The following is a 24,872-nucleotide window of genomic DNA, read 5'->3' as shown; positions in this document are numbered from 1 at the left end:
ATTCAGCTATATATATATCTGACAGGTAAGTTTCATGAACAAAATGATATTGTTATGATACAATAAAGTTTGTTCATACTTACCTGGCAGATATATATAATCAAGTACCCACTCACCTCCCCTCAGGGGACAGTGGCACTAGAAAATCTGAATAGAAAATGGGAATGGTTCCTGACTCCCGCCTCCCAGCGGCGGGAATGGGTACTAACCACCTGGCCGACCACTACGTGTGCCGGGAGTTTTGAAATTCTGTCGGACTTCGGAGAATACAGCTATATATATATCTGCCAGGTAAGTATGAACTAACTTTATTGTATCATAACAATATCATTTTTACATAAGTAACTTACTAAGTAATTACATAGCTAACAGTTACTGGCACCAGCTAAAATTTGGAATTCGCGGTAGCGATTCTTTTTTTAACTAGTCCCGCCCACTTTTGGGAAGAAGAGGAACAACTGAGCCAAGTGCTTCAATTTGTTTCTGCTGGCTTTTGACAGAGGCTGAGTCAGCAGCTGATTTGTGAATTTTGGGTTTGCTGTTTTTCCTGGAAATCAATGAAGTGCACTCTTGTTTGGTAGCCATTCAGCATATATTAAGAGAGGAACTTTGAATTTCTTAGATGTTGACCCAGTTAATTTAGTTAATTAACTTAGTACTACTGATTTTTACTTTACTTGTGACCAATGATGTCAGGCACTAGTATATCTAGCACTTGTTATTGCAGTAAGGGCTGCAGAACTAGATTAACTTCTGCTAGATATGATAATCACAATTTGTGTTATTTGTAGAGGGCAAAATTGCTCACCGGATAATACATGCTTGGAAAATAAGGGATGGAATTTAAAACAGTGGAAGACTTAAGCTTCTTATCTTGCTAAACTAGCTAGGAATAGACAAAAAAAGGCTAGTAATAGACAAGACAGATTGACTGCTAGTCAGGAAGCAGATAGGTTTAGTGATGTTCTGATTGTATTTGTCCCCTCTTGTTCTCTCATTCCCAGCCCTTCTACTATTCCACATAATCCTGATTCCAACTCCCAGGTTCTTAACCCCAACACCATTGCCGCTTTATAAAGTAAATTTTAAAGTAATTTCGATTTATTATTCAATACAGTGATGCAATTAGGTCAGTCAGTGAGAGCACTCTTGGAGAGCCAAAGTGTTGTGAGTGAAGTGCAAGTGGAGGAGCTGGCTGTCCATCCTGCTGATTTTCCTAGGCAAAGTCCCTGGCATACTCCCCCGCATCAGGGAGAAGCCATACCAGAAGCCCAAGGGAGGTCAGTGGGATTTGCCCACAGACAGTCGGCCCCTCAGTCTCACCTGTTGTTAAATCCCTGGTGAAGACAGCGGACAGGCACGGGAAAGGCATCTTTGTGAAAGTGCACTGTCTTTACTATTCGCGGGGGAGACTGGTATGCATCCCCGGAATATGGGGGGGGGACCACTGTAGAGTGTTTCTTCCAGACCATTGAAAAGGTCCGTAGCTGACGCTTTTGTAGTGCCAGTAATTCCATGTAAAAAGTCTAGAGAAGCTATTCCTTTGTGTAGCTTTTGGGAAAGCCCTGAGAGGTTTTCTCCTGAGAGCTCTCCTACAGTTCAGAGTCATAAGCGAGTGTCAGAGGCAGGTATCTCAAAAGTGCCAGTCGGCTCCCGCACGGAAGTTAGCACCTGAGTGCCCAGCGGCTCAGGGGAGCCGGTGGGTGCCAAAGCGCCCAGCTTCTTCCAAGCAACGAGAAGTAGTTGAGTTTGCATTGGAACAGCCAGTGAATGTTGGTAGTTCAGTACTAGTGGAACAGTCAGTTCCCAAGCAACAAGTAGAGAAAAGATCTTGGCCACTTTTTTGCTGCTTCAGTGAGTTCAGTGCTAGAAGAGGGAAATACTATAGCAATTTTGGCACCTCAGTGAGAGCCTGTGACAGCTCAGTCTTGTGATCCTGTCCACCAGAAGTTGGACAATATTTTAGATTACTTAGAGAAACCTAATACGTAAGCCGAAACCGTCTAGGGAGCCTCTCCTTTCTCCGGTATCGTCAGCAGAAGAGGAAGTAATTTCTTCATCTTCAGCTTATGCAGCATTACTGAAGTTTTTGACGCAAACATATCCTACATTTTCACCCCCAGTAGCTCCTGCTTCTCCTACTACAATGCTTCAGTTAAGCATGGTACCTGACTCACCAAAGCTGCTTAAGATGGTTTTGTCAACTTCTGTGAAGAAAGCTCTTGAAGAAGTTGATTTCTGGCTAGCAGGCAGGAGGGACAAAGGGAAGACTTGTTTTAGCTATCTGCCTTCTCACCTTCTAACTAGAAGGTATACGTACTACGTGACTGGAGAAGCTCCTTCCTTGGGAGTTTCTGCCTTCTCTCAATGGGACGTTTCTAGTCTCATAGATTTGGCCCGAAGGTCTGCATTTTCCCCTGCCAAGATAATGTTCTCAGCAGAACTAGATCATTTTTTAAAAAGTACCTTCAAGATTTTTTAGGTAATAAGTTTTTTGGATTGGTTGGTAGGAGCCCTGGTAAAGAAGAAATAGTCTTGTATGCGATGGGGTCTTGAAAAAGAGGGAGCTTTGGTGTTCCTTCACCACTATGGGAGTCACCACATTTCAGAAGTCCGCTCTCCTTCATTCTCCTTTAGTGAAATATTCCCTTTTTTCTCCAACATTGAATAATGGCATAGCATCTGGGGTTGAGAAAAAGTCCACACAAGACTTGCTGGCCCAGTCCACGAGACACCCGAAAGAAACTACTCCTGCGAGCGTCAAAGTAGTTTTGTCTCTTTTGCAGCCCGTTCCCTTTCATGGCAGTGGACAGAGATCGAACTCCAGAACAAGAATCAACGTCCATTTTGGCTCTCGAGCCATTAAGAAAGCATCAGTGAGAACTTCCCCAAGAAAGTGAAAGCATTCTCCTCCATGCACCAGTAGGAGCAAGACTCCAACAGTTTTGGAAAATATGGAGCAGAAAAGGTGCAGAACCATGGGTAATGGAAGTATTAAGATTCGGGTATTCAATCCCATTTCTGGACAAACCCCTCCTTGGTCAAGAAGCCTATTGTCTTGACTGCCTACTCAGTAGACTCAAAGAGGGCCATAGAATTAGTCACAGACAAGAACTCAGAGGGGTTTTACAATCATCTGTTTGTGATGCTGAAGTCGACAGGAGGTTGGAGACCTGTATTAGATGGGAGTGCCCTGATTTTGCTTGGAAACAAATTGTTCCATTTTGTCTGCGATGTGCCAGGGAGATTAGATGGTCTCCATAGACATGAGGGATGCATATTTATGCATTCCAGTGCATCCTTGTCTGAAAGTTAAACAGCTGTTTCATTCACAAGCTGAATCCCCTTTTGTAAAGCACTTCAGGTTTGTATGTTAGAAAAAGTACAAATGACTATGAAAATTTGCAGTGTTTGAAATCTTCATATACATGTACTTTAAAATTGCAAATTACATTTATTGATTTAGTATGTTTTCTTTTATAGTCAAAGCAGAGAGTAACCACACTATAGGCGTAGAATTTGGATCAAAAATTGTGAATGTGGGAGGAAAGTCGGTCAAGCTACAGATTTGGGACACAGCTGGACAAGAAAGGTTCAGGTTAGTTTTCTCTAATTATACTCAGTTCACTTGTAAATATCAGTTTTATGTGTGTATTGAACTGCTTTGTCATTTTTGAAGTGCATTGAAAATATAAGAATGATTCTGCTTCCTTCAATTTCTGTTGTTGCAAAAAGATTTCCCAAAAATTGTTCACTGCTCTCAGTCATTTGTGATGCTTGTGCTGTTTTATTTTTGTCTTGATTATGTAGTATAGAGTGTAAGTTTGTGCTGCTGGATTTTATGACCATGAGTGATTAATATTAGGTGGAGGTATGTACAAAGTTTAATCTGTTCTCACATAAATATAAACCTTTGTTGTTTTTACACAATATGCAAACCCTCAGTCCTTTACATTAAGAATTACTTTCAGTGAAGCTGGAAAATGGCTGCTAAACTTTTGAACAAGGTGTTTAGGTAGTAACTACTGTCTGGTAGGTTGGAATACCTGCCTGCCCGGAAGTAAGTAGCATTCCAGTTTGCTTGTGGCCATGATGTGATGCAGATGTGCTTTTGTTAGCTCATACCTGACTTGTCATTAAACTGGCTTATCCCAGCAGTCAAGGCTGTAACATTCATCCCCTATTACATCCTCACACTCTCCACTTGTAATGGCACGTCAGTATATCTTTTATGATTATTTTTGGGTGTTGTTCTTGCGGCATGTGTTGTTGGAGAGTTTCCTGGGAGGAAACTTTGAAAAAGGGTTGCTGTGTGTGGTCTGAAGTTTTTTTTTTTGCTTCCAATGGCGCCTTCGGTAGCCGCCCCTTCATTCTCGTTTCTCTCTCCCGGTAATCTTTCCTTATGGCATTCTCTCCTTTGGAAATTATCTCTCCTTCGCCCTCTACGCTCGCTTATCAGGTGAGGAGTGGGTGTACCTGTAGACGATCTACTCCTTCTTTACCTCCTGTCCTCATTGCTCTTGTTTCCTTTGCGACCACTCACGGGGCAGCTCCTGGTGTGCCTCCTGCCCCAGCTGCCCTGATTGCTCCTGTTGCTGTTACTGAAGTTCCTGTAGTTATTGTCAGCCGGCTGCTCCTATATGTTCTCTTGCCTCAGCTGCTGTGGTCACTGCTGTTGCTACTCCTGTAGAAAATGTTGGAGAGGAGTTCAAAGAAGAAATCCTGTAAGATGAGTACTTTTTTCAAAATTATCCTCGCCTTCATCTTCTGCTGCCTTCTCCCCTTCTTCTTCCAAAGCTCATTGATTGAGGAAGAACAAAGCTGCTCCCCCCCCACCCCACCCCCACAAGAATCTCCTTCAAAGGGCTTCTCAGGAGCTGCCTCCTTTCAGGGAGGCAGTAGGCTCTTGTCAGCTCTTCCCGGCCTTTCGGTTAGGGTACTGAATTGCATACTTCATAGGATCTTGAGTTTTTGGGAGCCATCAGGCATGCAGACTTTGATTTGTGTTCCCGCAGCTAGTTCTTTGAAGTCCGCTTCTAAGACCGGTGCTGTGTCGGGGTCTCATCCTAGCTGAGGCCTCTGAGTGCTCGATTTTCTATGAAGTCTCGAGCATCCTGAAGTAATGTTAGAGAGACACCTCACCCTCCTGGTTCAGGCACAGGGCAAGAGAAAGGGTTAGGACATGCTAGTGTCCCAGCTCTTTTTGCCGGTACTACACCAATACTGTGTCAGGGCCCTGTCTGATGCCTCAGTCTCTGACCGAGTACTTGCTGCTGTGGTCTCGGCTAAGCACATGGAGAAACAATGAGGAGATTTCCTTAAGAAGTCCTACAGGATTTGTAAGGGACTGCCTCTCCTCAGGTAGGTAGGATTCTCTCGTTGGCTCTTCCCAGTCGTAGGGTGGGAGCCAATTGACATTCTCCTCTGGAGTCTCGTGTTTCGAGAGTCTGGAGGGCGCGCTCAGTCTCTGACTGAACACCTGGTGGTGTCTTGGTCTCAACCGAGCACGTGGAGAAGTAGTGAGCAGATTTCCATAAGAAGTCCTACTGGACTCCTAAGGGATGGGACTGCTTATCTTCTGAGAGGCAGGATTCTCTCATTGACTTCCTGCTCATAGGGTGGGAGGCTATTCACATCCTCCTCTGGAGTCTTGTGTTTCATGAGGGTGACTGCTTCAGGCTGCACTCGGTCCCAATTTTAGAAGTCTGGGTCTGAGACTGGTGCTGTGCCTGTCCCTTGTCGGTTTCTTAGGAAGTGCCACCTGTCTGCAGTTCACCTCACAAGGTCTCTCCACGTAATAGCAGACTCTCTAGCAAGGAAAACGACAGACTCAACAGAGTGGTTGCTTTACAACCATTCTTTTCAAACAATAGCCAACTTGCTTCCACAACTGGATGTGGACCTGTTTGCTACATTGGAGAATCACAAACTCCCAGTACTATATGTGTCTCTGAACTTGGACAGTCAAGCAACAGCAAGAGAGGCCTTCTACAAGACTGGAACATACGGAAGGGAATATGTATATATTTTGCCTTCATTGTCCCAGATTTCGAAGGTTTTGAGCAAACCTCGACAAAATGTCGACGACAACTTTGATTTAGTTATTTATTCTTCTTACTAATTCATTCCTTCATAATAATACAGGTTAAAATGATACTTCCAAAATAAACAAACTTGACAGTCAATAGCATTTTAATGAATCACAAGATGGCTCAATTGTAGAGCTACAAATTTATTAAAAGCAATATAATCAATTAAAGTGTTACAAAAGACATAATAAATACTAAATTTATCTATTAAAAACAACATAATTCTAAGGTGTTGAAAATTATGAGCTACTGCTCTTAAAAACTGTAACCTTTGATCTGGATGAAAGTTTGACCAGGTTGTTCAATCTTTCGTTGATTCTAACTTATTTTAGATTCTGCCTTCCAATTCCTCTCCCATTGCTTAGCTGTGCTAACAAAATTTCTGTATTTGCTTGTTCTTTTTTCAGTTTGCTTACCAGTTTTTGTACATTCAACTTCCCTGTCAGATATATACTTAGCTATAGACTCCGTCGTCCCCGACAGAAATTCGAATTTCGCGGCACACGCTACAGGTAGGTCAGGTGATCTACCGCCCTGCCGCTGGGTGGCAGGAATAGGAACCATTCCCGTTTTCTAATCAGATTTTCTCTGTCGCCGGTTCCGGCAACATCGTTGTTGGTTCCTCCTGACTTGACTTTCGTTTTTCATCGCCATTGATCTTCTGGACTGTCTTATTTGGTGACGTATTGGATCTTTGGTTTGGCATACGCGTTTGTGGACTGTTTTTTGGATTTTGCTTACAGATTTTTCTCAGGATGTCTGACTCTAACTATGCAATTAGAGTATGTGTGAATTAGGGTTGTAGCGTGAGACTACCGAAGGCTTCGGTAGATCCTCACACTGTATGCAAGCAGTGTAGGGGGAATGAATGTTCTGTATCTAATACGTGCAATGAATGTGTGAACATGAGTGAGGAGGAATGGAAGCCTCTAACTTCCTACTTAAGGAAGTTAGAAAAGGATAGGGCTAGAAAAGCTTCCTCCAGAAGCTTGAGTAGGTCTCGCTCTAACGAGCCAGTTAATGTAGTAGCACCTAATCCTCAAATAGTTGTTGCTTCCTCCCATACAGTCTCAGCACCTTCTCCCTTCACAGAAACTGCAAATTCATCCATGGAAATTGCAGATTTGAAGGCTGCCCTCAAAAGGATGGAGCTTAAAATGCTAGCTCTCGAAGGTAAGCAAAGTGCAGTGGAAAGTGATTTTAGTGTTCCCAGTGCAGTGGAGGGGGCGTCTGATCGGCTCTGCAACATTCCCAGGCCTAGACCTCTTCCAAGCTCCCAGGCCCAGAGGAGAAGGAATGTCGAAAGCCTTACGGAGGTTATGGAGAATCCCCACCGATCAGTCGTCCCTTCGGCAGGATCTGTGGCGTCCCAGACTGCCAAGGATCGCCATTGCAAAGGCATCCTCAAAGAGTGCTTCTCCTCGTCCGATTCTTCATCTCACAGACGAGGGTGGAGTTTGGACGATCTATCGCGTCCTCTGAAAAGGAGTTGGAAAGCTCCCACATTTCCAGAAGATTCACCTAAGGATAGGAAGAGAGCTAAGAGAGCCCTGGTTTCGCCTACTTTCGGCTCTGAGTCTCCTTCGTCCTCCAGACCTCCTTCCCCTCCTTCTGACAAGGAGAAGGAAGATTCGACTACTAGAATTCTCCTAAATATGCAGGAGCAAATCTCGTCCTTGGTGGGAGTACTCACGAAGGACCCTCCTTGGATGGAGGACTCTTTTCTTCCTGTTAAAAGATCATCTCGTCCCCTGGACGTTCCGTGCTACAAGCGCCTCTCCTCTACTCCTCGTCCGAGGCGTGAGGCGCCAGCTACAAGAGAATCTTTGGGCATTCTCCGGTCTCCTGTCAGGCTGCTGTCAGTGAATTCGGGATCCTCGGACAGGCGCCAGCCGCGCTCCAGGCGTGAGACGCCTTCTTCAAAGAGCGAAACGCCAGCCAGGCGCGAATCTCCGAGCAGGTGCGAGTCTCCTGACAGACGCGAGCGTGCATCTAAGCGCGTGGCGCCAGCCAGGCGCGAGGCACCAGGATCTCCCGCATCGCCTTACAAGAAAAAGGTCAACCGCGAGGCTCCTCTTATTAGCTTTTCGCAGGGTCAGCCTTCTCCTGGCAAAGGCGCAAGATGTCGCACAGGTGGCCATCGCCTTTGTCAGGATGGTTCTGATACTGCGAGAAGCCCTTCTCCAATTGGACAGAGGACTGCTGTAACAGGCAGCTCCTCTCAATGTAGGCGCTCTCCTTCGGTTGATCGCTCTTCTTCCATCAGAACGAGACAGGAGCTTGAGGAGATTTCGGACGAAGAATCACTGGGGGGGGCGGGTCTCTCTGACTACAAAACCTTAGCGGCTCTGTTGCTGCAAGAGTTTGGAGACTCCCTCAGTCCTGCCGCCCCTCCGTCTCCTCGTTCTTTGTTTTCGAGTACGAAGACCTCTAAGTCCCCCTCCTTCCTGAAGATGCGCCCTGCCATTTCCATTAAGAAAGCTCTACAGACTGTTGGATCTTGGCTTCCAAGGAGGAAGCTGGAAAGACTGTCTTTGCCTTCCCCCCCCTCCAGGCTTTCTGGGAGGAGAGGCATTTGGTATGAGACAGGGAGAGCCATTGGACTGGCTCTCCCTGTGTCGGCGGAGGCAGATTTCTCCACGCTTGTGGACTCTGCGAGGAGACACGCCCTGTCTACAGCCAGAACCACATGGGGAATATCGGAGATGGACCATCTCCTCAAGGGATTATTCCATGTGCTGGAAGTTTTTAACTTTCTGGACTGGTCCCTTGGGGCGTTGGCCAAGAAGACTCAAGACCCAGACTTCCTGAGCCCCGAAGTCCTGCATAGCATTTTAGCATGCATGGACAAGGCTGTCCAAGACGGATCTGGTGAAGTGGCCTCACTTTTTGGAGCATGGATCCTCAAGAAGAGGGCTGTTTTCAGCTCTTTTCTTACAAAAGCTGTCTCTCTGGTTCAGAGGTCGTCCCTGCTTTACGCCCCTCTGTCGAACCAGCTTTTCCCTTTTCAGTTAGTGAGAGACATTTCTCACTCACTCACTGAGAAGGCGACTCAGGATATTCTGGTTCAATCCGCGAAGAAGACGAAACCGGCTTTTCCTGTAGTGAAGAAGGAGTCCCGTAATCCACAGCCGCCCTTTCGAGGAGGTTCCTCTTCTCGATCCTCCTCTAGAAGGAAAGGACCTGAGAAGAGAGGAAGGTCATCCTTCAGACCGATTAAGAAGACTAAGTGACACGTCAGTCCTGCAAACACCAGTAGGTGCCAGGCTTCGGAAGTTTGCAGAAGCATGGGCTGTGAGAGAGGCAGACTCCTAGTCCCTCTCTATCTTAAGGAAGGGATATCTCATCCCCTTCAGAGACAGACCTCCCTTGACTTCTACCCCAAGGGAACTGTCTGCGAAGTACAAAGACCCTGCCCTGAGAAGAACTCTCCTGCATCTTGTAGACCAGATGTTGGAAAAGGAGGCCATCGAATTAGTACAGGATCCCCACTCCCAAGGCTTCTACAATCGCCTGTTTCTCATCCCGAAAGCCCTGGGGGGGTGGAGACCTGTACTAGACGTGAGCGCACTGAACCGTATCGTAGAGAAGAAAAATTCTCTATGGAAACAACCGCCTCGGTTCTTGCGGCTCTGCGTCCTGGAGATTGGATGGTCTCCCTGGACCTGCAAGATGCGTATTTTCACGTCCCCCTGCATCCTGCATCAAGGAAATATCTTCGGTTCATGATCCAGGGCAGGATCTTTCAGTTCAGGGCTTTGTGCTTCGGCCTGTCTACGGCCCCTCAAGTTTTCACGGGCCTTATGAGGAATGTAGCACTTTGGCTACATCTGAAGTGGGTGAGCATATCACTTTACTTGGACGACTGGCTCATCAGAGCCAAATCGGAACATCAGTGTTTGGAGGAACTGACAACGACCTTAGGCCTGATACGGTCGCTCGGACTTCTTGTGAACCTCGAGAATTCACAGATGATCCCCAGCCAGAACCTTGTCTATCTGGGGATTCAGATGGATTCTCGGGGTTTTCGAGTTTTTCCGTCGCAAGAAAGAATTGTTCGAGGCTTGAAAAAAGTCTCAGCCTTCTTAGGGAAAGAACGGAGCTCAGCGAGGGAATGGCTCAGCCTTCTGGGTACCCTTTCCTCGCTGGAGCAGTTTCTTTTCCCTGGGGAGGCTCAACCTCAGACCCCTGCAGTTCTACCTGCAGAGGATGTGGGATCGGAAGACAGGAAAACTGTCGGACTCCTTTGCAATTCTCCCAGAGATCAAGACCCACTTGACTTGGTGGTTAGCTCCTCTCAAGAGGAACGAAGGATTGTCCCTTTCAATTCGGAGCCCGCACCTAGTGTTGTTCTCCGACTCCTCGGAGACAGGATGGGGAGCAACACTGGGAACAGGTGTCCTGGCACATCAACGTGAAGGAGCTTCTGGCTATACATCTAGCCCTAAAGTCCTTTGAATCAGATGCCAGAGGCGTGGTAGTCCAAGTAAACTCGGACAACACCACGGCTCTGGCTTACATTCGAAAGCAGGGAGGGACTCACTCTTTCTCCCTCTACGAGTTGGCAAGAGCTCTTTTGATCTGGGCGGAGGAACGAGGTATCACCCTCCTTACAAGATTCGTGCAAGGAGTAAAGAACGTAAGAGCGGACCGACTGAGCAGGAAGAACCAGGTCCTTCCAACAGAGTGGACCCTCCACTCCAAAGTTTGCCAAAAGCTCTGGTCCCTGTGGTGGAAACCACAAATAGACCTGTTCGCAATGTTCCTCTCCAGAAGGATGGACAACTTCTGCTCTTCAGTCGAGGATCCCAGAGCCATAGCGGTCGATGCCCTAGACTGGTCGGGCATAGACGCGTACGCCTTTCCCCCATTCAAGCTTCTGCGGGAAGTATTAAGAAAGTTTGTGGCCTCGAAAGGAACGAGAATGACCGTCATCGCCCCCATTTGGCCCGCTCGAGATTGGTTCATAGAGGTACTGGAATGGACGGTGGACTTCCCCAGATCTCTTCCCGAAAGGACAGATCTGCTCAGACAACCCCACTACGAGAGGTTTCACAAAAACCTCCCCGCTCTCTCCCTGACTGCCTTTCGACTATCGAAAGACTTGTCAGAGCGAGAGGCTTTTTGTGAAAGCCTGCCAGCGCAATCGCCAGAGCCTGCAGGTCTTCAACCTTGCGGGTTTATCAGTTGAAGTGGGAAGTCTTCCGTAGATGGTGTAGGTCGAAGAAGCTGTCCTCCTCTAATACTTCTGTGACCGTCATTGCTGATTTTCTTCTCTTCCTAAGAGAAGAATCGTATTTGGCTGTTTCCACCATCAAAGGATACAGGAGCATGCTCTCTGCTGTATTTAGGAATAGGGACCTGAAGATAGCGGAGGACAATGATCTTCATGATCTTATACGGTCCTTCGAGACTACTAAGACTAGATCCTCTCGCCCTCCTAGTTGGAATCTCGACGTGGTCCTCAAGTTCCTTACTTCGGACAAGTTCGAACCTCCTTATCAAGCCTCGTTTAGAGATCTCACGAGGAAATGCATTTTTCTCTTGGCACTCGCGACTGCCAAGAGGATTAGTGAAATCCATGCATTAGATTCTCGTGTAGGATTTAGAGGAGACTCGGCAATATGTTCTTTCCAACCTTTGTTTCTGGCAAAGAACAAGAACCCTTCTAAGCCCTGGCCCAGAAGCTGTGAAGTCAAGGGATTTTCTCCTCTGGTGGGGAAAGAGATAGAAAGGTCTCTTTGTCCAGTCAGGACACTGAAGTTTTATCTTCAGAAGAAGAATCAGCTTGAGGGTTGCCGACAGAGTCTCTGGTGTGCGGTGAGGGACCCGAAAAGACCCATGTCAAAGAACGCCCTGGCCTTCTTTGTGAGAAGTGTGATCTCGGAAGCACACGATAAGTGCCAAGATGACTCCTATAAGCAGCTAAGAGTTAAAGCGCATGAGGTGCGAGCCGTTGCGACTTCTCTATCTTTCAATAAGGATATGTCTATGAAAGATATTTTAGCTGCTACATTTTGGAGATGCAACTCTGTTTTTGCTTCTCATTACTTGAAGGATGTCAGAGTAACCTACGAGAGATGCTTCTCTCTTGGTCCGTATGTATCGGCGGATACGGTGCTGGGACAGGGAGCTGATACGGATCCTTAAATAGTTTAGTTGGTTTTTAATGATGTGGTGTCGAGTTTTTTAGGGTTGTTTGAAAGGATGTTGGGGATAACTCCTTTCAATCTCAGTACTAACCCGGGTGTTAGGATCAGGTGATCGGGATCGGTGTTGTGCTCCTTGATTATGCCATTAGGCATGGTGTGTTGTCATGTAAGTGGATTAGCACCCATTGACAAATACCATCAGGCTCTGTCTAGTAAGCGGATAAGACCCCATTGACAGACCCACAAGAACTCTTAGCCATAGGTCACTACCTCGCTGAGGCCCTTGAGGCGAAGCAGACTCCTAGGCAGTAGCTATGAAGTCTTCCACCTAAACAGGTAGAAACCAAGGTTTTTTATGTTTTACCTACAACGTATGTTGTTTTTTCCTGTCTATTTCAGTAGTTAGCTGTCTCTTACCCACCACCAAGGGTGCCAATCAGCTAAGTATATATCTGACAGGGAAGTTGAATGTACAAAAATGATATTGTTATGATACAATAAAGTTTTGTATTGCAATACACCCCCTGAACACCTGAACTAGCCCTGGTCACTTACCAGCCCGAACCATCATTTATTAAAAATTTACCAAATCTTTGGTTAAAATAAACGATCAGTGTTGCCAATCTCCTGGCAAACACCCTCGTTACCTAGTTACCAGCCCACCGCTAGTAGCCCTGCCTCACGGGCCGGTCACACCTGCCCTCTCACGTCAATCACTTATCGTTCGCGGTGGAGTACAGATGTATCCACAGCGAACTCCTTTTTGGTCTTGCCCGGCCTTCATTTGCACCTTTGATTTGATTGATTTTGGTGACGAATTACGCATCCCTTTGTATTACGGTTGGATTGCTCTTAATACCTTGTCATTAGACATTGATTCTGCAAAGGAAGAAACAACACAGGCTACGACAACGACTACTGCATCCTCAGCCACGACATCACAGAAAACGACGAGCGGAAGTTCAACAACGTATCGTCTTTGCCAACAATGCAAGAAAAGGATGAGTACCCTATGACACGATAGTCATTCCTTATGCGTAAATTGTAGGCCTGTTCAATATAATGTAAAGACCAGATGTTTGGAATGTCAGGAGTGGTCTTTGGACCAGATGTTAGAGTATCTCAAACATAGGTAAGGTCTCGTATTAAGAAGTAAGTGTAGGCAGGAAGAGACTAACGTAGATCAAGATAAAGACTTAGAGACAGTGCTCTTTAAGAGACTTGAGAGTAGGCTGACATCGAGTATGACATCTCTGTTACCGATTTTATGTCAGATTATGTGAGGATAGATCGAGCAATAGGGATACTGAAATTACTAATCGTTCTTTTCCAGCTCCCCTGCCTGTTCCAGAATCAGCCCTAACCGGTGCTGGGGGTTATGGGGATCCGCAAGCCCACAGGGCAGGATCCGCCGTCCCCCTGGCGCGGAGCAGGCAGTGTTGGCAGCAGATTCCCCTTCCCTCGATCTGTAAGTTCTCAGGATGATAAAAACTTAGGTCAGATATAGACGAGTAGGGATAATAGGCTACATAGTGTTTAGTTTAGGAAGAGAAGTGCAGGCTTCTTCGGGTCGGTTTTCTATTAAAAGTAGTAGTTTTTAGAGGCACAGTGTCCTTAGAGCATCTTTAGGCTTTTTCCTGCTTCGAGTTCCTTGCATCAGAAGCTTTTAGGCCAGGGTTGGTCTTTCAGATATGCTCCTTCGTCTTTAAGGTTACTTTCCTCTACGTATACGATACGATAATTGTTAATATCAACTAATTCTCTGTTCAATGCATATTGACTTACGATATTCAGTATGAAGAGAAATCGAATAAAATTAACTACGTTAGCTTAGTGTTTCACGATGATATATCGTATGCATATTCAGTAGCCTAGCCTAACCTAAAGTATTCGCTGTACAACATATCGGTAGTTATTTTTATATTGGCTACGCTGTAGGCTCAAGGCCATTGGTTGACTTCGGATAATCATACAGGTGTATTGAAAACGAACGAGAATCCGATCTGAGGATAATTAATATGAATGTAATCGAACAGAATGAAGATCGGATTCTGTCCGACTAAAGCATTATAATTGTATTGTGTATCATCATATTAGCGTAGTATAAACACTAAACTCGGCAGTCATTCACGCTGGAATCAGCGGATGACGAATACGGGTTTGCGTCGCCGTATCCATCTCATTCTCTCCTGATTGCCTAAAATGACTAACGTAACAACACTCTCACTTATGCCAAGTTTGTACAAACGTCTTAAAGGAGACGTGTGTTCAACTATGTTGACATTTAACATAGTCAATGAGGTATCTATCTTGGGGCATATAATCAGATGTCAGATATAAGGAATTTGTATGTATGACGTCTTCATACGTTTAATAGACTATTGCCGTCAGTATTTACATTGCGCTTATGTCAATTACAGTTACAAATTATTACCAGTCGTATTATCAAATTACAATGACAACTGAAATTAATATTAGGCCTAATAAAGTTAATTTAATTACCTTTAAATATTATTTTATTACTTTTCAATTAAATTACAATTACACTAGCTTGTCGTCAAACAGCACTATTGTAAGGAGGTGTGGTTTAGACAGACAAGGATGCCGGCTAGTCTATTTTTTTTTTTCTCTCTCCTTGGCTCCAGATTCAACCATATCACTTGGTCTCGGCTAATGTTTTTGTCCTTAGTTAGCATATTAATGAATATCTGGATACTTAACTTATGAATACAGTAATTACCGTCGCACGCAGATGAATACAATAACGGATGTTGCTATCGGATTCGATTACTGTCACACGCTGATCAATACAATAAAGTGATGTTGTTATAGGAGTCGATCGCATTAGCAACAAGTTCTCGTTCGGTTGTTCATAGCTGTACGGAGTTATACGAGTATTATCGTTAAGATAATACCCTTTTAACTTGGTGCAATTTGCGGAGGTGGAGATATTAGGGTGCAATTTGCGGAGGTGGAGATATTAGACGATCGTAATTTCTCTCTCTCTCTCTCTCTCTCTCTCTCTCTCTCTCTCTCTCTCTCTCTCTCTCTCTCTCTCTCTCTCTCTCTCTCTTTTCCCTGATTTTATATTCTCTCTTTATCCTAGACGATTTTGTTTCTCTCTCTCTCTCTCTCTCTCTCTCTCTCTCCTCATCTCTCTCGTCTCTCTCTCCTCTCTTACTTTTCTGACTCATATTCTCTCCATATTCTCTCATCCTATTTTTCACGCTCTCCTAACACTGGACTCATTGTGCAACAGAGGTTTTTCTTCCTTTCACACCTTTTCAAACTTTGTCAATTTCCCTTCAGCGCTGACTGACCTCATAGGTCCCAATACTCGGCCTTTGGCCTAAATTCTATTTTTAAACCCAACAATCTTGCTGTCTGAGTTAGTATTAGAGTAGGGAGCGACTATTAGGAATATGTATAAGGTATTCATGATATGATATATCACAAGAGGATTTTAAGTATTAGGACAGATAGGAAAGAACATGTCTAGGTCTATCTGAGGGTATTCTTTCAAGTGCCAACCAGGCAGAGTACAGACAGGCAGGTACAACACTACAAGAGAGGACATCACTACGATCGACGACACCGTCGCAGACGCACCGATAGACATGGTTGTCTCCTCCGTACATGAGAGGCCTAAGGCCAACTGGGAGGTCTTCAGTTTCCCTCCATACATGAGAGGCCCGAGAGCCACATGGGAGGTCTTCAGATTCCCTCCATACATGAGAGGCCGAGAGCCACATGGGAGGTCTTCAGATTCCCTCCATACATGAGAGGCAGAGAGCCACATGGGAGGTCTTCAGTTTTTCCTCTACACAGGTGAGGCACATAGCCAGCTGAGAGGAAACAGGTTTGTATCCCTCCCACACTCAATGAGTTTTGACCTTAGGGTAGAGGTGCAGGGAGTTTTTCCCTCCACATATGGGAGGCCTAGAAGGCCACACATGGGAGATTAGCTTGGACGAGTGACAAATGAACTTGAGACTGACTCGCGTACTCAATTATATTGACTGACAACTAGTACAGTGGAGGGCCGGGCAGATTTGATTCCCCACCTCCAAATTAATGTTGTTAATCGGGCTAGTTCAGGTGTTCAGGGGGTGTATTGCAATATGAAGTTTTTATTGTAAAACTAATATTGTAATACCTACCTGAACACCTGAATGATTCCCACCCTCCTCCCCTCTCATACAGAGTTATTGAGTTATGATTGACGTGAGAGGGCAGGTGTGACCGGCCCGTGAGGCAGGGCTACTAGCGGTGGGCTGGTAACTAGGTAACGAGGGTGTTTGCCAGGAGATTGGCAACACTGATCGTTTATTTTAACCAAAGATTTGGTAAATTTTTAATAAATGATGGTTCGGGCTGGTAAGTGACCAGGGCTAGTTCAGGTGTTCAGGTAGGTATTACAATATTATTTGTTCATGAAACTTACCTGTCAGATATATATATAGCTGTATTTTCTGAAGTCCGACAGAATTTAAAAAACTTCCGACACACACAGTGGTCGGCCAGGTGGTTAGTACCCATTCCCGCCGCTGGGAGGCGGGTATCAGGAACCATTCCCATTTTCTATTCATAATTTTTCTGTCGCAGGTGCTGGAAACACCTGTTTTCCAGTACTCCGTCTTAGATTTTGGAAACTTCATTGCCGCTAAGTATCCTAATTGTCTTTTAATTTATTTACTTGGATTTGTGGCTAGGCATACGCTATCTTAAATTGATTTGAATTTGATTCATTTTGCATAAGATATCTGAATCTAGTTAGGCTAGTTTCAGAGGGGGTTGTCTGCAAAGATAGGGTGCGGCTACCGAAAGCTTCGGTAGATCCGCACTTGGTATGCACGAGGGGTTTGGGTCTTGCTTCTTTGTTGAGATTTGTCATGTAAGGAGTGTGAGACTTTGTCTAATTCCGTAAGGAAGACGTATGATTCGTATGTACGCTAATCAGTAAACATGTCTAATTCCGTAAGGAAAAAGTATGATTCGTATGTACGCAATTAATCAGTAAACAAAAGTCAGGGTAGTGAACCTGCTAACCTTCCTGTAGACTTTATTTTGCCTAACCCTATAGTATGGGCCTACGGTTATGAATATGTCTGCGAGAGGTGATCGCTCTCCTTCATTGTTGTGAAGAGTGCTACTTCTGTTATTGTTACTCCTAACCCTGTAATGTTGCCTTCGGGCCCTAAAACAGTGTCTGTAGAGGTTATTGCCCTTTTCTCTTATACTCTTTCGATTCGTAACTTAGAATCGAAAGTGCTTGCTTTAGAGAGCATAGTGAAGTGGCTAAGTGCAGTGACAGTGCCCCTTGTGTAGTGGAGGGTGCGTCAGATCGGCCTTATAACACCTCTAGGTCTAGAGCTCTGTCGGACTCCCAGGACCACAGGGAGAGGGCATGTCGAAAGCCGAAGGAGGGTTACGAGGAACCCCCACCGATCTGGCGTGCCTTCGGCAGTTTCTGATGAAAATCCCCAGACTGCCAAAGTTCGTGCACGTGCATGAATCCTGAAGGATTGCTTCTCGTCCTCCGAGGCGTCCTCCCCGCGCAAGGGTTGGAGCTCTCGGAAGGACTCGCGCCCTCTAAGAAGCTTTAGAGAAGAGGACGCTTCACGTCCTCTCTCTCGTCAGGAGGGAACGTCAGATCCGCCCCATAACGCCTCTAGGCCTGGACCTCTGTCGGACTCCCAGGACCAGGGAGAGGGCATGTCGAAAGCCGAAGGAGGGTTACAGGGAACCCACATCGATCTGGCGTCCCTTCGGTAGGACCTGTTGATGTTTCCCAGGCTGCGGAAGATCGTGCAGTGCACGAATCGAAGGACTCGCGCCCTCTAAAGAGAAGCTTTATAGAAGAGGACGCTTCACGTCCCCTCACTCTCTCGTTATGCGTTTCAGTGAGAAGTAAGAAGGCGAACGTCGCCTGATCACGTGTACGTCTTTCCACCGAGAAATATGAAAAAGAAGGCAGTTTCTCTCGCTTGTTTTGACGCCTGTCAGGAGCGTGACGCTTTTCTGCACGCTTCTTTTGACACTCGGCTGAACTGGACGCTTGGATGGACGCCAGGCGCGCGCCAGTGGACGCCGAGCGTCCTCGCCAGTGGACGCCGAGCAAGCGCAGCAGGACGCCGAGCGTGCGTCGTTTATGGACGCCGTTAGAAGCGCGCGCCAGCGCACACCAGGTTGTCTCCTGGCTGAACGTTTCTGTTGAACTCCTCAACTTCAAGCTCTTGTTTAAGATTTGAGCCTCAAGAATGTGAAGTAAGCAGTGCTTCGGAGGAAGCTTAAAGTGAACAGACAACTTCGTCTTCGAAACCCAGCAAGACCTCGGGTTTTCGTGAATTCAAGAGGTCTCTGTCCAATATTATATTGCTTTTCGCAAAGGTGGATGGAGTTAAGGAAAGCTCAAGGGAAGATCTCGTTTTCTCTACCGCAGTCAAGACTTGCGATAAGGCAGTTACGGGTTATGTAAAGGCTCGACGTCTCGGCAACGTTCAGTAGGATTCTTGCAAAGGCATTCATCAAAAGGACGCTCTTCAGGAAAGCGCAAGACAGGACTTCCTTTGCCACACTGCCAATAAATTTTAAGCTTTAGCAGGCATTAGTTGTGATACGGGAGAGGAAGCTGGTTGGAGAGTTTCTTCCTCTTCCCAGGATAATTTTGCAAGCTTTTTAGCCCATCTGAAAGGGTTTTTCAGATGATAGATTTTGTTAGTTTCTAGTCGGGACTACGCTGCCGAATTGAACATCGTCGTTCTACCTGCCGTAAGCCCTGTCTCTTAACAGGATTCTTGCCCCTTTCTCGTTTGAGACGGAATCGGAAAATAAAATGCTCGACTTCCTGGATTACGTTTTGTCAATTCAGTGACTTTCCCCCATTGACAATATACTATCGTTTTGTCAAGTAAGTGGGTATCCCCTCATTGACAAAATATCTCTTTGTCCCGTAAATGGGTTAGTTCTCATTGACAAACATCTCTCTAACTTGATATTGCGTAAGCGAATAAGCTCTTATTGACAAGATTCGGAAGAGCTCTCATTCGTCATTCGCAGATTCGTACAAGAAATAGACTTGTAGACTACGTCAATGAACGTTTATGTCCAATAACATAAGAAGCTTGAGCTGTCTGCTTCAATTCTCTTAGTTTTGTTCATGAAACTTGCCTGTCAGATATGTATGTAGCTGTATTTCCGAATTCAGCTATATATATGTCTGCCAGGTAAGTATGAACAAACTTTATTGTGATATAATAAAATATTTTGCCTTGCGTTATTTTACTACTGGTTGGTTCAAGTCATACACGCTTGCTGTAGTTACCTCTTCGATGCCAACCGAGAGGTCTATTGTCTATTATTTTAAGGACATTTAATCGTTACTCCCTGCAGCCTTCCAGGAGTTTCTGATTTAGCTTTTACCGTTGTATGATAGTGTTCTGACAACACAAACGCATCTATATATTTAGCGTTTGCTGTTTTGCTTAAATATACCAGCTTGAGAGTCTCTTTTTGCTCAAAAAATAACGGACCTATTTCTTCGTTGAATAGGGTAGCTGGCAACCCAGACATAAAGTTAAGAGACGACGTTCGTAAGCTGCTGGCTGCTGCTGTGTCTGACTGTCCAAGTTCCAACCGAGCCAGTAACAGATCGTGCGCTGTCATGCACTGTAGGTTACGTCTCTCTCTCCTGCGGGATTGATTGACTAACCGTATCTCTGTGCTGGCGGTTACGTCTCTCCTGCGGGATTGACTGACTAACTATCTCTGTCCTACAATCACGGACTTTAGCCTAAGATTGAGGGGATCTCTTACGTGAATGAATAAACGTTGCATTCGTTTTGCCTTACTATGTTCAACAGAGTTATCTCTTAATCCTTTCGGTGCTCGTTACCGCACGGTATAGAACTACGAGTCTACCGCAACATTGCACTTTTATATGCTCTCCTGCTTAGGCAAAGCGCAGCCTTATAGGGAAGTAAGCATACTCGGGGAGGGAATGGATGAGCTTGCTGGGGACCATTTCCTTCCTGAAGAAGTTTGTTTCCCCGAATAGACTGCAATTCAGACCAGTTTTTTCCTACCGGGAAACTGAAATATTTTTCAAGATCTAGGAATTATTCTGAACATCTCTCGGTGCGTCATGATAGAAAGAAGGTGCCGGACATCTGGATAGTGTTTCAGATGTCCTGGATCTTAATCTGAAAGAAGTAAATGCAATTCGGTCGTCCCTCCAGTCCTCGAAACGAGTTTTTGGAACCAGTGGTCCACATCAACTCTGATATTCCACAGCTCTCTCATATCTTAAGAAGTATCTTCTCTCGGTCCCTGCTCGAGTTTACGAGAAAGAGCCTATTATAACAACAGGCGTAGAATGTAACGATCCTCTAGAGGTTCGTTACAGGATTGCAAAAGTCCGTACGAATCGTCTCGATCGACGGCAGCAACTTTTGACTTCCGAGTGGAATCTTTCTTTAGAAGTAAGTTGAGAGTTGTGGAGACTTTAGGGACGCCCTTTCATTCTTATCTTCGATATGTTGAGGACGAAGAGGCTTCTTCTTCTCTGCTCCCTTTTTCTCGATCGGGATCGGGTCGGTACCATTAAACACCATCCTATGATATTAAACGGGGATGGATGTTTAGTCTCTTTTCCCCTTTTTCAATCGCTTAGAAATGTAATGAGGATTTATGACGTCACAGGGAGCGACAATGACGCTGATCGCCCCATGTTGGCCTCAGGATCCTGGATTCACAGAGGTCACATCCTTCCTAGTTCACTTTCAAGGACCTTTTCCGAGAGAGTCGGTCTACTCTAACTCGAAAGGTACCTATAACCTCTCCGCTCTGAGTCTGACAACGTTCAGACTATCGAGATGTTGACAGGATTACCGTCTTCCATTTCCGTCTGAAGAATGGGATAAGCTGGCAGTCACAACTATTAAAGAATACGCAAATATGTTGTTGACGGCTTTGGGCTCAGAGATTTGCGTCTGTCAAACAACAAAGCCCTTCACGATCTTTGAGTTCTGTGGAATCTCGAAACTCGCTCACCATCTACTTTTGTCTCACCTGTTTTCTCGGAGTCAGACACTCGTGCGAGATCAGGCGACATATAGTAGCCCTGAGTTTCTTGTTGACGAAGTCGGTTGCGTTTATACACCCCCGATGATCGTGTAACATGAGACCAGGTTGGACTGTCAGGCATTCTTCCTTCGGGACTGAATCGCCTTTTTGCTCCTTGCTCCTTTCTCCTGGCACCAGAAGCTCGAGCGGGGGAGGAGTTGATTCGCTGACGACGTTGGGTTGCGTTGATACACCCCCCAAGGTTTGCTTAGATTGAATCGCCCAGGCAGTTCAGACACTCATCCTTCAGCGAAGAATAGTGCCTTATGGTCTTCAGGGTACAGCCTTGCTGTCCTTGATTCGTCTGACTGGTCAACTGGTCGGTCACCTGACTTTAGTGCAGACGGACTGACAGTGCATGTCCAGATCGAAGCTTTCAATATGGAACTTAGACGTAGTCTGAAGTTCTTGATGTCAAAGCATTCGAACCTCTCCTACCTGTTAACTTCTTGCATGTGATCAGTAAGGCCTTCTTCTAACCACCCTAGATACGACAAAGAGGGTTAGTGAGATTTTAAGCCATCGTCACAAGTTTTGGCTTTGGAGAACACAAGGGCGGTTTTGTGCTCTCTAAGCCTTTCGTTGTGGCCTAAGAATGGAAACCCGTTTTGTGTCCTTGGGCCAGGAGCTTGGAAGCAAGGATGGCACAAGTTAGTGGGCAGGAGCCAGAGAGAGTCCTGTGCCCTGTCAGGTCTCTCAAGTTTTATCTACATAAAACTCAAGAAAGTCGAAGTCATTCGGGCAATCTGCAGTGTTCCGATAAAGACCAGACTGCCCATATCGAAGAACACCCTGGCTTTAGTGTTAAGGAGTTCTTTCAAAAATGCTCCTTCATGTGTTTGCACAAAGATTTGAAATCTTTTTATCTGAATGCTCACGAGGTGAGGGCGCGGCCTCGGAAGCATTTCAACAGAGCATGGCACTCAGCAACATCCTGAGTACCATGTTTTAGCGAAGCAACTCTGTTCACTTCACACTCCCTGCGAGATGTGAAGATGGCATGTGAGATCTGCTGCTCGCTAGGGCCATACGTGTCTGCAGACACAATCTTGGGGGCAAGAAGTACCACTCATCCTATCCTGTAGAAAATGGTTAGGAAGAGCTCTTAATTTAGTTGTGGAGTCGCCGACAACGGCGACTTCTTAACTCTTAAGCCTTAGTTAACACACCTTAACTTTGGCTAGGTTGGTCAGGTGGTGATATATATTTATATATATATATTTATTTTACTTCTTAGCCCTCATGGTATGGTCAATATGGTCTAGTCACATTGTGGTCACGCCCCCGTTGGACAGATCATCTGGAGTGCACCAGCTTTATAGTCTCTACCGTCGGCTGGCGGAACTCTAGTAAAGCAGAAGCAGACTGGGTGACAGTAATCACGAAGTCGGCTATGCTAACAGGTGGAACCAAGATGTAAATCATCTGCATGCATTTGTTTCCCAAAATCCTTCTATTCTGTCCCTTCCCACCTCCAACGGTGGGATTCAGCTATATATATATCTGACAGGTAAGTTTCATGAACAAAATGATATTGTTATGATACAATAAAGTTTGTTCATACTTACCTGGCAGATATATATAATCAAGTACCCACCCACCTCCCCTCAGGGGACAGTGGAAATAAAAATTATGAATAGAAAATGGGAATGGTTCCTGATACCCGCCTCCCAGCGGCGGGAATGGGTACTAACCACCTGGCCGACCACTGTGTGTGTCGGAAGTTTTTTAAATTCTGTCGGACTTCAGAAAATACAGCTATATATATATCTGCCAGGTAAGTATGAACAAACTTTATTGTATCATAACAATATCATGTTTTACAATAAAAACTTCATACTACATACTTACCTGGCAGATATATACAATTAAATGGCCCACCCAGCCGCCCCTCAGGAGACAGGGGGAAGAGAAAATCTGATTAGAAAACGGGAATGGTTCCTATTCCTGCCACCCAGCGGCAGGGCAGTAGATCACCTGACCTACCTGTAGCGTGTGCCGCGAAATTCGAATTTCTGTCGGGGACGACGGAGTCTATAGCTAAGTATATATCTGCCAGGTAAGTATGTACAAAACTTTATTGTATCATAACAGTATAATTTTTCTAAAGATGCATGCTTAATCACCATTCTTCTATTGAAAACATTATGCCACCCTTCAAGTGCAATATTTGTGCATGGCAAGTCATCTGCGACACAACTATGAACTGACCATAGCTGGATATCATAGCAGGGTTAACGTCGTCATCCATGTTGAACTACGTACACCTAACCAGGTTACTACAAAATATGCCAGAAATTCATCGAGAGCACATTCTATTTCTTCAGTTAGGGAACCAAGAAGCTCTTCAAAAAAAGCATATACAGAGGTCCCCCGTATTCGTGGGGGATGCGTACCAGACACCCCCTGTGAATACGTAGTTAGAACCCGCGAATGTTTGGAACCCCTATAAAAATGCTAAAAATAGCCTATTTTGTTAGTTAAAATTCAAGAAAAACCCACTAAAAATTTTTATAGTTGGTTTTTTTAATAGTTTTATCACAGAAAGTGCATTTTATGATGAAATTGATTAAAAAAAACCAAGAATTTATGGATATTTCTCATAGAAAAATACCGCGACGTGCGAATTTTCCGTGAATAATGCGGGGAAATGTTCCCGAGAGAAATCCGTGATTGTGTGAGTGTGTGAATCCGGAGAATGCGAATACAGGGGTCCACTGTACGTATTCAGAAGGAACAAATGCCAATGCTTGAAACTGCATTATGATGAATGCATTACTGGTTTTAGTATACCAGGATTTTAAACCCAATGGCTGGATTTTGTGCCACAGACATTGATCGAAATGGAAAAAAAACATCCATAAACGATAGTATCTGGCAATATCTTCCTTATACTGTTAATAGCGGCTCTTTCGAAATCAACACTGATAGAGGTTGGGTTCAAATTGCGGTCTCTCAAAAAATTAAAAATAAACTCGTAAGTTTGCTCATCCTTTTTTATTGTAAGGCAATATACCATTGGTAGTGTTTTGTTATTTGTCACAAGGGCATGAATAGTATACAACTGCTTCCTAACAAGGGGAGAGTCAAATGTCCCATCGCAAAGCCACGTTGAATAGGTTTCTAGCATTCTTAGATTGTTAGACGTTGAGTAAATGCTAATGTTCTCACTATCATGCAACAAAAAAGCTTCTCCTCTTGTAGTTGTCGTCAAATCTTCATCTTCATTTACACTGCGCTGTCGCCTAATTGTGCGCGCAATTGACTCCTTCTTTGGCAAAGCCCCATACACATCTAGTGATATGTTTCCTGTAGCGTTGTGAATTATATTTGAGGGAATATCTTCTGTACCACTGGCCATGTCTTTTACTATTTTGTTCTGGATTTTTAGAGCATCACATCTGAGACTATCTGGCTGGTGAGGATGACTTGCAAAAGAAAGTACGTTATCATTAGAAGTTGTTATTCGTCCACCACAATATCCACGTTTTTCACATCGCCATAAGAT

General features: G+C 45.1%; 1 protein-coding gene across 2 annotated transcripts in view; it reads left to right on the top strand.

Annotated features, from left to right (window-relative positions):
• Positions 1 to 24,872, top strand: part of LOC135200254 (ras-related protein Rab-4B-like) — an 80,066-nt gene that overhangs the window by 8,250 nt on the left and 46,944 nt on the right. For both annotated transcript variants that reach the window (XM_064228725.1, XM_064228726.1), the window contains exon 3: positions 3,484 to 3,598. In XM_064228725.1, coding sequence (XP_064084795.1) covers positions 3,484 to 3,598 — 115 coding nt within the window. The remainder of the gene's footprint in view (positions 1 to 3,483; positions 3,599 to 24,872) is intronic.

The sequence above is a fragment of the Macrobrachium nipponense genome, chromosome 26, assembly GCF_015104395.2.
Source record: "Macrobrachium nipponense isolate FS-2020 chromosome 26, ASM1510439v2, whole genome shotgun sequence".
Lineage (NCBI taxonomy): Eukaryota > Metazoa > Arthropoda > Malacostraca > Decapoda > Palaemonidae > Macrobrachium > Macrobrachium nipponense.
This window is presented reverse-complemented; position numbering and strand designations above follow the sequence as displayed.